This window comes from Talpa europaea (genome assembly GCF_964194135.1).
Source record: "Talpa europaea genome assembly, chromosome: 5".
Lineage (NCBI taxonomy): Eukaryota > Metazoa > Chordata > Mammalia > Eulipotyphla > Talpidae > Talpa > Talpa europaea.
The window spans coordinates 47,454,941-47,471,822 of NC_140071.1; the positions used below are offsets into that span (position 1 = coordinate 47,454,941).

At 42.5% G+C, this 16,882-nt stretch overlaps 1 protein-coding gene across 11 annotated transcripts in view; it reads right to left on the reverse strand.

The window, feature by feature from the left end:
• PDE8B (phosphodiesterase 8B) overlaps positions 1 to 16,882 on the reverse strand; it is a gene marked incomplete at both ends in the record, with an annotated part of 202,820 nt that overhangs the window by 153,805 nt on the left and 32,133 nt on the right. For 10 of the 11 annotated variants that reach the window (XM_084233808.1, XM_084233805.1, XM_084233811.1 and 7 more), the window contains one exon: positions 14,580 to 14,918. In XM_084233808.1, coding sequence (XP_084089934.1) covers positions 14,580 to 14,918 — 339 coding nt within the window. Of the gene's footprint in view, positions 1 to 14,579; positions 14,919 to 16,882 lie in introns of those variants that run through there. The other variant, XM_084233803.1, reaches the window with a different exon arrangement.

The following is a 16,882-nucleotide window of genomic DNA, read 5'->3' on the forward strand; positions in this document are numbered from 1 at the left end:
GACGTGAGCCCCCTGCGCATTCTGTGGGTGCTGCCAGGTTAATGATAACTTAAACACATTTTAAATAAAGTAGACGCACAGAAGTGACGATGAAAAGGCAGTAACTATTCTACCCAAGCTGTTTTATTGCCAAAAGGGAGGAGAATTACAGTGTCCAGTAGATGTTTACCATTGAGAAGGTCAACAGCCTCCAGAAATTTGCCTCAGAGATCTCACACCTCCATGAAAATGAAACTCAACTGGGTTTACAGCGGAAAAGAAAAGGTTTTACTCCCAAGGAGTCCTCTGCTAGAGATTTTAAACTTAAACCTGAACAAAAACTATATTACTATTTTATAATTCCTTTACAATTAAAGGGCCAGTACAACATCTCTGTATGAAGGGTATAAGTTAATTGTCTAAGTTAGGTAAATATGACTTATCTGGAGAAAAGAATTTAAAAATTTAAAAAATTAGTCTTCATGATGTGAAAGGTATCAGCACAGGTCCATTGTCTGTAGCGAAACATAATAGCAAGAGGAAAAAAATAATAATGGAAATAATAATGGAAATAATCCAAAAATAATAATGAAATAATATCAATAGGGGGCTATTTGAATAAACTACAGTCATGGGTAACTTAATGACAGTGATACAATCTGAGAAGATTAGTATCACCAAGCTATTGCATTCTCAGAGCATGTACTTACACATAGATGACACAGCCTACAACACACCCAGACTTTGTGGTATAGTCTGCTGTGACCACTGTCACACAGGCAGCATCTCATTGACCAAAATATCCTTAGGCAGCACATGACTGCTTAACCATACGAGTAATATTATGCAGCTATGAGAGAAACAAGAACTATCTTTATGTAATACGATGGCATAATCTCCAAGATATCTTGCTATGTAAAAAAAATATAAAGTGGGAGAATTAATATCCTACCATTTATCCAAGAAATGAAAGCTATAAACATGTTTTTATGTAAATAAAACAGTCATATGAAAACTACCACATACTTAATGAGGGAAATAAGGGTAATGTGGATAAAGGATATACTGTAAGAGGTAAGTATAAATTAAAACTTCTCTGAATATACCAGTAGTAAAGATGTTACTTTGTAACATGTAAATAATTGACAATATTTTAACAAAAGTAAAGCTTTAAAAAGTACAGTGAACTAAATGAACAGAACGATGTTGAGTTCATTCCACTGGTAGTAGATAACCACATAAAAGGGAATTGATTCAAATGACTTTCAACCAACAATGATTTGCCTGTTCATCCCTAATGGGATATACTTTGACAATAAAAATCACTGGGAAAAATATTAAACTGTTTTTAAGGGTGATATTGCCCATGTACTGGTCATTTTTATTCTAGACAGCTGTGTGGGTACTGTGGGATAGAGCAAATGAGGAATGATTTTGGTGTTCTTAGGAACCACGATTTACATCTGGGAAGTAAAAATATAAATATTAGACTGATGAGGTTACAAAAAGACCTTCCAGTCCTAAATTTGAATTGAACATAGAAGTATAAACTCATGACACATTTTATCTTTAAAAATGTTTATTTCCTGGCTACATCCACTCAAAAAGCCAAGAAACAATACCCAGTCCATTAGCAATGACCGCTACGCCACCCAGATCGTGTCTCTAAGTAATCTCTTTCAATAAAAAGAATTAGACTCCTGAGAGAAAGGAATGATTTCAGGTCAGGGAATGAACATGGTGAAACTGACAAGAAAATCATACCAAAAGGCAAGCAACCTAACAAAAAATAACTACTTCTCTGGACAATCTGGCATCAGTAAGGACAATAACTGCACACCAAATATTTCATATGTAATAATACTAAAAACATCCATTATCTTTGGAGGATGCTGGGGAATTAAATCACTATTTGAAAACTGAGAAGTAAAAGAGAAGAACTAGGTATTTATCCCACTTTTCCTATGTGAACGGTACCTCAGGATAATCAGTAGTTGATGAAGGGGAGTGGCTCTGGACAGAAGCATTCCAGAAATGTTGTAGAAAGAGTAAATAACAGGTTTTACAGCCACTAATGAATTAATGGATCACTGCAAGGATCATCAAACATCACAAAGAGATAACCAGACACGATGTGTCTTCCGATGGAGTCTTACAAAACTATAACACATTCTTGCCAAAATAAATAAACCAACCTGGATCTAACTACCAACACAGAAGGAACATAGGGCCAAAAAGAATACAATGTGGTACATGATACCACAAGAATATTATCAGCAAAACCCAGTCTGGGGGAAACGCTGCTGGATATGTGACCCACTTTAACAAGTAAATTCTAAGGAAAAAAAGAAGGGGGACCTATAGATTAAAAGATACTTAAGAAACATATCAACCTAATGGCAATGGATAGATCTTATTCCAAACAATAAAATTTTTTAAAACAAAGATTTGTAAAGTAAATAGGAAAATTCAAGCACTTGTCTTGATATTTGATGATACTAAGGAATTAACTGAATTTTTAGCTATGCTAATAGTATTATAGTTGTTTTCTAAACAGTCCTTATCTCATAAGTTACATGCTGAAATAGTTACAACTAAAATAATATGTTTTAGATTTGCTTTAAAATAATCCCAGAGTAGGGGGGCGAGTGGGTGGTACAGATAAAAGATTAGCCTTAATTTTGTAGCTGTTGAAGCTGGGTGACATGTACATGAAATTTCATTATACCAATCTCTCGTTTCTGTATACATTTTAACTTTTCTGTAATAAAAATGTTAAATAACAAGTCTTTAAAATTGGCTTTTATATTGTCATCAAATTCGCAACCTTATTGAGTTATTCAAAGCTAACAATGGTATATACATCTATATATGCATATATTAATTGTATCATCTCCATAACAATTCTTTTTATTTATGTACTTATTTTACTAATGATGTATCATTATCTTACATCCTTATTTGTTTTGTCACAATATAGGATTTCTCCCCTCAGGTGTGATCACCACACTTTTCCCACCACCAAACACAGCAGTTTTGAGGTATTCACTTCCATTCATCTCTTTAGGCAGAGTTAACAACTGAAAATGAAAGAAGTCACAAAACAAAGTAGGTGGCAATCATGAGATTATAACCTAGGTTTCAAAAAAAAAAATATATATAACCTAGGTTTCTCTGACTTCAGACCCCAAATATCCATTGGAGAAAAGAAACCATACTACATATATAAACAGAGAGGGATCAGTATAGACAACTATTTACAAAGGTACAGGAAAATATGGAAGATCAAAAGAAAGATGAAGATAGACTGACGAAACAACAGAAGATGAAAGAATAACATCCAGAGATCTGAAATGGTTCACATCCTAAACGGATACCCACAAGTTCCCATTCACACTCATAGCTGGAGGTGCAAGCACTATCCCCAGTAAGTTGTACCACCATCACCTCACACTTCTCTTGCAGCTCTCTCACATCCCAGTTTTCTACCAGAACCGCCTACTTTCAGAATCTAAGAGGAGACCAGCTGGCAAAGGAATCTGGAAGATGCTGGTGTCAATGTAGACTGGTCCAACTTCTGCGGAAAGCAGGGTGGAGGTTTTTAAAAATATTAAAAATAGATCTACCAAATGATCCAGCATTTCTTCCTATGTATCTACTGGAAGAATCCAAAACTACTAATTCAAAGTGATCTATGCACTCCTATGTTCATTGCAACTCTATTTACTACAGCCATGTTATGGGGAAAAACTGTGTCCAATGAGAAGTGTATGGATTAAAAAAGATGTAGAATATACACACAGTGGAATATTACTCGGCTATAAAAAAGATGATGAAATCTTGCCATTTATGACAACATGGCTAAAACTAGAGGGGCTTATGCTAAGCTAAATAAGTCAGAAGAAGAAAGACAAATACCAGATGATCTCACTCATGTGAAATACAGAAAGATAAAATAGGGGGCATAGAAAATTAAACTAAAACAAACCCTAGAAATATGACTAGAATTAAGGCTATCAGAAGGATAGAGTGAGTGCACGGGGAGAAGAGACTGTGCTGGAGGGTTAGGAGTGCTTTGGAGATAGGCATGATTTGATAACATACATCTGAAGAGGTATGAACCAATAACCCTAAATCATACACCATGTTATAAACCAACATTACCTCACTTTAAAAAAATAAATACAATTATAAAAAAAGATGCAGTTTGTGGACTTCTAGTCCATATAATACAGCAGAGATTATGGAACAGCAGGAATGGAGCTAACAACCAAGGTGACAAGTAACTAACATAACTACTGTGCCATAATTCTTATCAAGTTACAATGTGAAATTGTAATTGTTTGATTTAGAATTTTTAAATGCAGTTTCACTTACTTCCTCCTTTTTCCCATTATAATAACCACTATATGGCCACTGAGCACTTGATATGTGGTAGGCCTATTGGGCTGCCTTTTAAGCATAAAATGTATTCCAATATCAAAGAATTCATTCCAAACACACACAACTGGAAGTTTACAGGAACTGTCCATTTGATGATGCACTATTCTCACTTTATGAGGAAGACTCTAGAACTTGGGCAGTGCAGAACCAGAACCCAAACCCTGGCCCAGATTGCCAAAAAAAAAAAAAAAGTGGAAAGGGGCAGCCCATGGGGCTCGTGCAATGACTCCTGTCAAAAGCTCTGTAATGTTTGAGGCTTGATATGACCAGAAAAGCACGATGGACACCAAGATTGCCTCCACCTCCAGCTGGTGAGCTAGCCTTCTTCTATGAGGAATGTTTTTAGAATAAAGAAACAACTTAATCAACTAAGTTGGAACTATTTATTCAAGAAAAGTTCCTCACCAAATTGAATAAGCTCCCTCCAGCCAAAAATGGGCAATCTGAACACCCAAAATATAATGACTTCAGTGACTTAAAACACCAAGTATGTATAAACCCATAATAGTTCCTAATGATACTAAGCAGACAACAAACAAGTGAAAAACTCCTTGCCATCCTAGGAAAATTCGAGAGAATCAATTCATTACTTTGAAAACTGAAAATAAGAGCAAAGCGTCACATATTTAACCTGACTTTCAAAATAAATTGAATCTTAGTAAAACCATCTAATTGGTGATAGGAAGTTTTTTAAAAAAGATATTCTACCTAATAAGTGAAGAATAAATGTCAGAACAAGAACGTCACCATTTTATACCCCCCCAGTAATGAATAGATATAAGCAGTGATTGTTAATACCATCAGCATCACAGCAAAGAGTCAAACATTGTGTTAAAATATCATCTAAAAATATCATCTAAAATGTATTCCTGCCCTACACTCACTCCCCCCGCAAAAAACTGAACATAATCTGACCAAACCTCTAAATTTAGCCACAAGTTTCTAGCAACCACAGAAGGCAGGGAAACATGTTACAAGTACTCCAATAACGCAAAAGTAAAATACAGACCAGGGGAAATCTATAGGACAAATAATCCAGATTGCCCAATTAATAGCAAATGGGGAAAAAAGAGAGGAATGGAAACCTATAGATTAAGAGAGATTGAGGCATACCTTGTCACAATGAAGTAGATCTTATTAGTATACCAATACACTGCAAAAATAATTTAAAAATTAGGAAAATATGATTGTTACTAAGTAGTTGCTGTAGCCTCAACTGCCCCCCCAAAATCTACTCCAACTATGAAAATAGTGGAGCTAGGGTTTTGGGGAGGTGACCAAGTCAGGAGAGTGGCACCTTCATAAGTGGCATTAGTATCCTTATAAAAGGGACCCCAGAGATCGCTCTCACCTTTCTGGCATGTGAGGCTACTGAGAAAAGACGGGCATCTATGGACTGGGGCGCAGACTCTCACCAGCCACGAAGACAATCAGAGTCTTGATCTTGGACTTTCCCAGTCTATGGTATTTTTGCTATAGCAGCCTGAACTAAGATAGTAGTCATTACATTTTGGAAGTATAATGGTTGTATGATTTAAAACAAACAATTCTTAGAGCTTAGAGATTTAGAGCTGAAATATTTGTGGATAAAACAGAAAGTAAGGAGTGTCTACAACAATCCTTAAAGAAATGAGTCGTACCCCTTAGTGCTTTGGAAGGAGAAAAGGAAAAGAGGGCAATTTGGCCACAGTAGCTTGGAGTCCCTGGCTGTGTGAACCCTGTCTAGCCACAGAGGTACCCTGCTCCCCAGTCTCTCCCTGGCAATGTGGGGCAAGTGCACCACCTGAGCCCCTCACCTCAAAGCACCAACCATCACTTAAGATAACTACTCCCTACGGGAAGCTCACGGGTTCTCCCTCATCTACTTCACCACCCCCTAATTAAACCTGCTTCTCTCAAAGGACATGCATCCAAAAGAAACAAGTTCTAATTCAATTTTATGTTTCTCTCACAGCAGTATTGTTTCCACACTGTAAATATATTCCAGCTACATAACGGGCAAATTACTTTTCTGGGCTAACCTAGAAACCTAAATGCCACTGTTATAACACTGTTCCTATATGACAATCCTCTCCCTATATCAACTAGATACCTGAAGAAGTACTGTTGTCATACACTCCACATACAAAAGGAAGACTTGCCTTTTACATTAATTCAAAGAACTTCCTGAATTTTTTCAAATTTCAAAGTTCTCACCTTTTGACACACACACAGAAGAGGATCTAACCTTTTGCCCCGCCTCCCTCTCTCTTCTAGAGAATCTCAACAAATGAAGGAAGAGGAGGGGAGAATGGGCCTGCAGCACTCTAGCCTGCCACTGCCTGTGGGGAGGTCAAACTAATGGCTGACAATCCCTTCTCACAGCTCCACTGAAAGGGGTGAAGTCTCCATGATTGGAACCAGTCAGTCCTGAAGTCTAAAGGCCAGATCTATGTGAAAGTGAGATCGATTTTCCCATAGAAACCAATTATATGCTTCAAAATTATCTACATCTAAATAACCAAAATCTCATTTTAATGACAAAAACAGCAACCACGAGCAGCTAATATTTGTACAACACTTACCAAGCTCACGTTCTGCTTTCAGTGAAAATAATGACAAGATGTTCTGTCAGAGCTTCTCCAAGTTTGTATGCCTTTTACATTCTCCGCTCATCTCAAAACAACACTCTGTTTCAAACTAACAGAACCGGTGGCCGGGGACATGTAAGAAGAATAGCCTCCCCATGAGGTCCCCTGTTTGCCCCTTTCCACCACCTGCTTCTCCTTTTTAAATAACTGCGGTTCCAGTACCAGCCATGCTGCCACTTTAGGTGTGTGTCAGAAGCAATAAAGCTCAGAGGTTAAACAACTTGGAGTCAGGTCAGGCAATCTTGTATTCAAATTTCAGCCCTTACCTTGAACAATGTTTTTAACCCTTGCAGTCTCCTTTTCCTCATTTGTAAAATAGGAATAATAAATCCCACTTGGAAAGTGGGAAAATGGGGGATAATGTCTTTATGTAGATTATTTGAAACAACAGAAAGTGCATCACAAAAGCAAGGACTTAAATAACTGCTACTATTATTATTTCTATCCTCTTTACCTTCTTGCAAAGGTACAAACCATTCATAAAAATTTGAGTCACCTTGAAAACAAGTGACAACTCCAAAATAGTCTTTGTTTCTTCAGTGGATTATCTGCAAAATAAAAATCTCACAAGCTTCTAAACTATTTTTCTGTGACTTGTCCCTAAAAAAGCAAAAAAGGTGAAAGAAGTTGATGGTGAAGAGTAAACTATCAACATCTTGAATAAAAGCTGACTTTAATCTGCCAATGGGAGAAAAGAGAAAATAGGGAAGAATATACCAACAAGCAAATACTCAGCTAATCTCACTGCAACTTGCTAAAAACCAGTGTATTCTACTAAAACTTATCAAAACTTCCACTATAAGATAAAGGTGATGCCTATTTTATTTTTATTTATTTATTTATTTATTTTTGTGGGACCCTCGCCAGTGGCCAGGGATCAAACTGGCGCTGCAGAAGCTGCGGGCAGCCTCGCAACCCAGCGCTCAACCCGTGTCACCAGGGGAAGCCCGGTGATGCCTATTTTAAAATATGAATTTCAGGGCCTCCTTGGTGGCGCAGCGGGTTGAGCACAGTGCTGTGAAGCTGTCTGCAGCCTCTGCAGCACCAGTTTGATTCCCAGCCGGCCAGGGAGATATCCACATGGTGCAGCAGCCCTCTCCTGTCTCGCCCACTGCTCCCCTTAGCAGTGCTTTCGGTCCATCTGTTCTGCAACCAGCTCTGTCTCTGGTGAATCTTCTCACCCTCCCACACCTCTGGCCTGTACCCCAGCTCTTGTATAAATAAATAAATCCTTAAAAAAAAAGAATTTCAAAAATATTTGAATATTTCGAAATCTTTTCAATTTATGTATTCTTTGTTGCAAATATCAGCTTATAGACATATGCTAAAACCACTTACTAACTTTTTGAGACTCTGACTAGACTCTAGAGAGTAGGAAAGTAAAAATTGAGCAAAGATTTAATAAGTTTACTAACTGGGCTCCCACTTAGGAAGTTTTTCTCTCCCCATCAGTACCCTTATGCGTTGCAATTGTGAGGAGAGGAGACAGCGGTCAGGAGGCAGAGGAAATGATAGAAACATGTTTTGTTATACCGGGTGGGTGTTTGTGATCCCCAAACTCCTCAGCAGCAGCCCTGAACCTGATGGTATCTGAGGCCACCTTTGGGAGATGACATCAAGGGGTGGGTTCACTCTCTGCCAAGTGAGGGCACAAGGTGGCCATAGGCAGGCAAGGGTGTTGGTTCTCACCAGGCACAGACTGCCAGGACCTTGATCTTAGACTTCCCAGTCTCAAAAACAGTGAGAAATAAATGTCTTGTTTGAGCCTCCTGTTCTTAGTATTTTGTTATAGCAGCCCACACTGACAAAGCAAATGTCTGAGCAGAGTCAGGTTGGAGAGTAAACGCAGAGGAATGCTTGTTTTCAGCAACAGGTTAGAGGCTCCAGACCAGATAAATGAACATGGTCATGAACTAGGAAACATAAACAATAAATATCGAATATAGTCATGAACTAGGAAACATAAACAATAAATCAAGTGGCTGTTTAAATGTCATTATTTTAGACAATCTCACTTTGAGCTTACCAAGGTGTCTCTAACGATGTTGAACTCCTTAGAAGACTTGTTACAGAGAGCCTTTGTGGGTATGGTCAGAACAGTCTCCACCCTGCTCTGGAAAACTTCCATCAGTGAGCAACTCTGCCCTCTGGTTCCCAGATGTGTCTGACCAAAGCAAGTACTGGCCAGAGATGGATGAAAGGGAGGACAGTGGCATAGACAGTTACTCCCTTGGCTCCCTCCCTGCCAGGCCACAGGCCTCCTCAATCACCGCACTCCTCCTCAAGGCTGAAGCTTCTGGCGGCTTCTCAGGTCCCCAAACTCATTCCCTCCCAGTGCCTATTTTAGGTGGTAACAGTGCCACTTTTGGCTGGGGGAGGGGGGGGTTCTTAAAATGTTTCTGCAGGATTTGTTGACTTCCTTTCATCTGAATTAGTCCCTTGATTACATTATTTTCCATTTAAACCCTGAGAGTATGCAATCTGTTTCTTGCCCAAATCTGGTTAGGTGTGAGGCAGGCCTTGGTTGGTTAGTTTTACCTCACCTAGGTGCAGGGTTTACTCACAGCCCTGATTGGCCACAAGCACATGTGGGCCTTGAGCACTTCATACTCAGTAGAGAACCCCAAATAGAACAGAAAGTTCTGTTCCCCAGTTAGAACTCTCAAACTGTTTCAACGGTTTCAACAGCTGTTATCTTTGTTGAGCCCCTGAATTCCAGATTTTCCTTGACTATCTGGTTCTGAAGTTCTCACCTGCTCCTCCCCAGCTATGCTGGTTTACCAGACTCTGGACTCCATCTTCCCCCGATGGATCTTGGGGGCTCACTCCTCATTCCTATTCTGATTCTTGCCCTGACCTATCATCACCCTGGTGTCCCAGGATCTGCCCTGCTCTCACCAGCATGTCCTAACCTGTTGCAGCCAAAGCCCTCCTGGGGGTTACCAAGGTGGTGTTCAGTAGAGAAGTATTATCTTTGAAAAGTTATCAGCTTGTCCGATGTTACTTTCTGTTTGAGGGCTCAAATTTAAGACAGTCAAGAGGTAGTCCTTAAAAATTAGTGTAACTAATGAAGAGAGCAGTGAAAACTAGGAAAATTTGCTCACTAATTCCCCCAAAACATTCTGTTGAGAGGAGGAGGAGGGGGGATTAAATTGTGATGGCTTGTGCATCAGTTTGGGTTTTACTAAACCCAACTTGCAGGACAAACTTGGACTTACTGAACTTTATCTCCATTAAAAACAAAAACAAACAAACAAACAAAAACTAGCAAGAACTCCAAGTGCTAAGAACTGAGTATGAACCTGTATCATGTCAACCACTGGTTTAAGCTCCTCTGTTGCTTTACAATTTCTCATCTTGCAGGACAGGACCCTGGAAAGGCAGAGGCATGTGAGGAACTGTGATGGCAAAGCAATACACTAGGACCTGCAAACCCCAGTGGATCCTAAAGGAAAGCAGAACCTCAAAAAACCAGAATAGAAGACGAGGTCCAGCTTTCTCTCTACTTACAGACTTTTCAGTTAGCCTTGAGACTCAGAATTTGACTTCATGAATGGAGTTAGCAAGTTGCTCACCCAAAAGGAAATAAACATGAAGGCAAGACTACAACTAGTTCCCCCAAAACATGCAATGAGGAACTCTACAACCTGCTGGAGGAAGTCCCACCTAATTTATCTAGTCAACAGACAATCAATTCAATAGTAGTGGTTCTCAAAGCATAGTCTCCAAATCATTAACAGTAGCATCTCCCAGAAGGCTGTCAGAAATCCAAATTCTCAGGCCAACAATCGATAGTTTAACTACCCTTCCTAATGATTCTAAGGTATGTAAAAATTTGAGAATACCAACTTAGAGAACAAACAAAAATCACTTTTTTCAAAATAGTGCTCCCCTCTTCCAAATAAAATCTCATCAGTTATTTACCACAAGAGTAGAAAAGATATCCATCCATCTCCCTTTATATATAGTTGATTCCAATTTGGGATCATCCCCACTTGTTCTGGAAAACCATGAAATGTATAATGTAGAAGTCATTAATCACTGGCTCAGGTACACCCTTTTGCAATAGATTCACTGTCCTCATTAGACTTTGTTTACCAAACTCTGTGGATATTCCGGGAAACCCAAGGATCTATCGATAACAGAGCCTGGCACAAGGACTGGCTGAATGAATAAATATGCACAGTGAATGGCGGGAATGGGGGGGAATGGAAAAAAAAAGGTGGGGTTGGAGGGGTGCCAAGGTGAACAACTATCTCAAACTCTTAAGGCAGAAAATTCTTATTCTAAAAAGAAATGAAAGTAAGAGTTTCATAAAATAACCTTATCCACAAAAGAGGATGGAGTAAGTGAAGACTGAAGAAACGTCTATATTAGCACAAGATCATCTGGAACTAGCAACTTCCTATGCCTGACCCACAAGATAGTTAACCTGCAAGGAAATGGCTGCAAGTTGACTATATTGTCAATAAACACTCTTTTACAACTGGCTGCATAGTCCCAGATGTCTCCCAAGCCGCAACAGCTGGTGTGAGAAAAGAAGACTTGTAAGAATCCCTGTATCTTCCCAGAGAGAGGTTCAACCATCTCCTCTGAGGATTTCTGAGCAAGAATTACAAAACTGGCACAATATCAGGAGTGAGCATTCTGCAGGATTCTCCTGTTAGAGTACTATTTTTAAAAAGGCAAACAAGAGGGAGACGAATTGCTAGGAAGTTGCATTTTTTACAGCAATTGGGAGACAAATGTAACTTCTTACCAGAAATGGAAACCCACATGATATCATTGTACTACATATGAATTATTAATGTTTATAAATTTTTTTGTAAATTAGGTATTCAGGAAGGTTCCTGTTGACATCATGTTTGACATCATAATGCTTCATCATTCTAAAAGCTTAATGAGATGAATTATTGCTAGAAAAGAGAGAGAGATCAAGCACACATTTTTGCACTCTGGGGAACACCAGAGATGAAGCAGATAATGAGGATAGGCTTCATAATTGATGTACAAAAAAGAATTTTAAAAAACCACTATTACAACCCACTAGCACTGTAAACAGGACAAAATGGCAAAGACTTTACTTTTTCAATTGTACATTTTGGAAAAGGGGGTTGGAAGAGTGTCATGATTAACAGCTATCTCAAACTCTTAAGGCAGAAAATGTTTATACTAGAAAGAAATGAAAGTAAAAGTTTTATAAAATTACTTAATCACAAAAGTATGGAAGATGTGAAGATTGAAAGAAGATAATAAATCACCGAGTCACAAGTCCTAAAAGGATATATTGAATACATTAAAGCAATTCAGTGATAATAATTCTGTATGATTTGTATAAGTAATAATTTTGGCTTTAAATTTAATTTCAAATCTATTATTTTTGAGATCTACACAAGCAAATTAGTATTGAATCACTGAACCAGCAGTTTCATTCCCAACATTCCTAGTAATGGGCTGGAATGAATTAAGCTCTTATTTGGAAATCATGTTGATAAAGCAGAGTGAGTTAAATTCCTATCCAGGACAAGTCTTTTAACACTTCAGCCAAGTAGCAATGATATTTATACAAGTTTATACTAGCTGTTAATAACTGGGACTCATTTTCTCTCCAGTTTTTACTCCATTTGGTCTCTAAGTAGCCTCTTGAGGGAAGTATTAAAACATAGAGAATGAGTTCATTCATTATTCTTTCTTTCGTTGAACAAACATGGAGTAGCTAGAGTTGCCAGGTACTAAATTGAGTTCTTGCTACTTGGAAAGACAAAAATACACAATTACTTGTAACAACCAAAAAAAAGGATCACAGAGTTCACGAGTTGTCACTATTCTGAACTACTGTTTCATGCCTTCAAACTTCCTTTTCAACAGGAAGACAAAAGGATAGTCTTTATTAGTAACAACCCAATTTAACTACTTCACCAAATACATGTTAAACCCTTGCAATTGCTCCTAATACAAATTTTATGTGAACTGGTGTATGAAAACAAGCAAGCAAGCAAGCAACCAAACAAACAAAAAACCTTGACAAAAGAAAAATACAGTGATCAACAATGCCTTTATAACAAATGTTCAATTGGTAGGTTGTAAATTCATGAATCCTAATCTTTGGATATTCTATCCTTACACAGTTACTTTTCAAAATCCAGTAGACACCTGAAACATAGTAGGTTCTCAATAAATGGTATTTTTTTATCTTATGAATAGTTATATTATCATATTAAGTGATTATTACCAGAAAATCCCCACCACTGTAAGTAAACATCAGCTAGGTTTCAAATTACAAAGTCAGATGCTATTAAAATGATATCACTAAAAGGAGCTATCCTTTGGTCTTGCAGATTGAAGCCAGCACATCCTTCTCTTCACCTGTCCAGTGAGGGGCGACTTTATCCAATGAAGACTAAGAGCCTCCTACGTAGATCATTTGTTGAACAACTTTTCAAGTATTAAACATACATTTCTGCCTTTGCCAAATAATCAATGGAATGGTTCCTCGTAATCTACTGACCTTGTAAAAGCTGTCATTCTATCTAACATTAAGAATCATAGCAATGTATTTTCTTTCCTCTGCACAAGGGTTATGTACAATTGTCATTCTGTTTGCTACAAGGATAAAAGGCCCAGTGGCCAGATTTACACAATGAAACCTTTTCTGATTGAATATTAGTTTGAGAACATACAGGAGGGCACTATTAAAACAATAATTTTCCTGTCATTAAGAAATATCTAGGGACTGCTTTAATCATTTCAACCATTTTCCCACTTCCTCAAAATTCTACTCTCCTGAAAGATGAGATGTGTGTGCAGAATCTTCCTCTTCAAACAGCTGCACTGGAAACCACTTCCCCCTCGATGTAGCTCAACTGACACTCAAACTCTCCACCCGGTTCTCTCGATTTTATCCAGGATGCAGCCAACCCAGAGAAGTGACAAACAACAGGTTCCACTCCTTTCCTCCATTCTCTTCCAACATTTCTCCACCAAACAGAAACACCCTCCTCCATTCACAAATCCCCACACTGGATCCCTGTGTCTAAGACTCCAGGCAGCCTGGGTTAGTTTTCCCAGGTAAAAAATCTGAATCGGAGGCACTGCCGTAACCCTCCCGGGCTCTGCACCATTCACCCGCCAGACACGCACATCCAGCCCGCTGCTCGGATTACATTCAGCCGTACTCGCCGCTAACAGCTCTCGCTGACATCCACCCCTCCTCCTCCTCTAATCGAGCCACAGCCTTCCTCGCCTCCACGAGAAACCGGCCGGCCCACCTGATTCCCCCTGCGCTCCCTTTCCCACCCGCTCCCCCAGAATCAGCTCCCAGGACCCCTCCACGGGTCTTCTCTGCTCCCGTTCCCGGGGCCCTCATCACCCCCCAAAATAAAAAGTAAACTCCTCCTCAGTGACAGCCTCCTCCAGGTCCCCCGCGTCACGGCCCGGCCCCCGAACTCCCCGGAGCCCCCTACCCGCGCCAGCCCCGCCCGGACGGGGCCGGCGGCCCCCCGCAGCCGGGCGGGCGCCGGCGTTTACCTTGACGCTGGTGTAGCTGGTCTGGGTCTCGGCCTCCGCGCTGCTGCAGCAGTGGCGCCTCCGGCCCCTGCAGGTGGTCGCCGCGCGGGCAGCGGAGACCGCGCTGCTGCCGCTGCCCAGCTCGCCTCGGGCCCTGCGGACGCGGGCGGCGCCCGGGGGTCCGGACGCGCGGCTGGGGGGGATGGCGTCGGCGGCGTCGGTCTGGACGAAGAGGCCGTGCAGGGCGGCCGCGGGGCCCGGAGACGCGCCGGCGGTCTGGCGGGGCGAGTTGGACTCGTCCGAGTCCCGGCAGTAGATCACGCCGCTCTGCGAGACGTGGATGCTAGGGGCGCAGCCCATGCCTCGGCCGGGCTCCCCCGCGCGCTCGCCCGCGCCCCCGGCCGCCCGGACCCCGCGCCCCCGCCGCCACCTGCAGTGAGGGGGCGGGCGCCTCGGCGGCCGCGGCCAGGACGCCCGGACTGCGCGCCCCCCGGCCGGTCTGGCCGCCGCTCCGTCGGGCTCGCCGCGGCGCCCCCCGCCGAGCCTCCGGGGGCCGTGCGCGTCACCCCAACTTTCCCTTCTGGGCCATCTTCCTCCCCGAGCAGGGGAGCGCGCACACACAGCGCCCCGCGCGCACCGGCAGCCGCCACCCTCCCCGCCGCGGCGCCCCAAACGCGCTCCCCGCGCCTCCGCCTTCCCCTCCTCCCCCGGCTCGGCCCGCGCCGCCGCCCAGCTCGACCTCGCCGGACTCCCGCGCCCGCGTCCCCCGGTCCTCCGCGCCCGCCCGCCCGCCCGCCGCCCGCTTCCCCCACTTTGGTCCACGCCCGTCCCCCGCCTTCCCTCGCTCCCTCCCTCTCTCCTCCTCAGGTGCCCCCGCTCCTCGGGCCCCCCTGCACCCCTGAGCCCCGCCCGCCGCGCCGGAGCTCTCCCCGGCTGGGCACCGCGAGCCCGGCGCTCGCCTCGGCCCACGGGAACCCGGCGCGCAGCAGCTGGCGCCAAGCCTAGGCGCCTTCCCCTCCGCCCCCGCGGGCCCCCTACACCCCCCCCCTCAGCGCCCCTCTTCCCCAGCCCCTCTTCCCCTACGGGCTCGCACCCTGGGCCAGGCTCTGGGGGCTGGAGAGCACCACAATAAGCCCCTCACCTTTCACCAACATCTCTAAGGAAAACAACAGGACGCCCCTCCCGAAAGAGTAGGGACCCCACCGCCCAAGCCCACCCGTCTGATCTACAGGCCTCCAGCACGCTCTGGGAGTTAAGGAAAGACCTGACGATTCCCCAGCCCGCGCCCGCCCTCGCCCCCATGCTCGCAGAAGGCTGAGCCGGATGGCGGTACCGTCCTCAGAAGTTCCTTCTACATCGACTCATCATTTGCAGGCTTATGCCTAGGGAAGGAGGCCCCAAAGAGAAGAAAGTCGTAACCACACAAATTCCCTTAAGATCCAAGAAAGGAACTCCTCCAGAGTTTCACCTCTTCCTTGGGTGTGACTAAAATTTCCTCCTGGCTTCTACCCCAAGTAGCCTCCCATTGTCAACTGGTCTTTCTCACACTCTGGGCTGGGCAGTCAATACCACCTGCCCTCTGAGTGAGGCACACACAGAGGAAGCTTCACCCAAAGAAAACAGGAATATCTTTGCAAACCAGGCAGCCATTCACAGTAGCCCTCCATCTCCCCCCACCCCACCCCCCCCACATTTAGTGAGATGTGAGGTGGAGCCACAAGCACCACTGCCCATGGCACAGGGCAAATAAGGAGACGGCCTAAGAGGACTCAATCCAGAATTACTTATAAGGGCAAGAATACGGAGCCATAATACCGAGTACAAAGAAGTACGTCTCCAGTTTGAAATTATGTTTTTGGGTCTTCCTTTCTCTCCGCATACCAAGGTTTTTTGGAGTGATTGGATGAAGACTTCAAATGTTAGCTTCTCGCCTTTACAGAGTAGCACGGTGTCAGCCCAAATCCCCAAATCAGATACAGAGAGGAGAAATAATTAGTCTAACCACCTTCTTCTACTTTTGCTTCTCTTCTTCTGAGCACTCCAACTTTTCAACTTTTTGTTCTCTTTCAACTTTGTTCTCTTCAAAATAAATGTTTTGATGACATGGAAAAAACCCATCTCCAGTTTTTACCCAAAAGGTCTATGCTCTATTTTCTAATGGATAGGCAAATTGTTCATAAAATTTCAGTGCAGGTTGGCTTCCTCAAAAATCAAATTCTGAGATGGAGTACAGTGGCAGGCGGTTTATTAGGAAGCACTCTTGGAGCTGACATCTGGAAGGAGAGGCGAAGGAGAGTAGGGGGTGGGGAGGAAAGATTGAAACC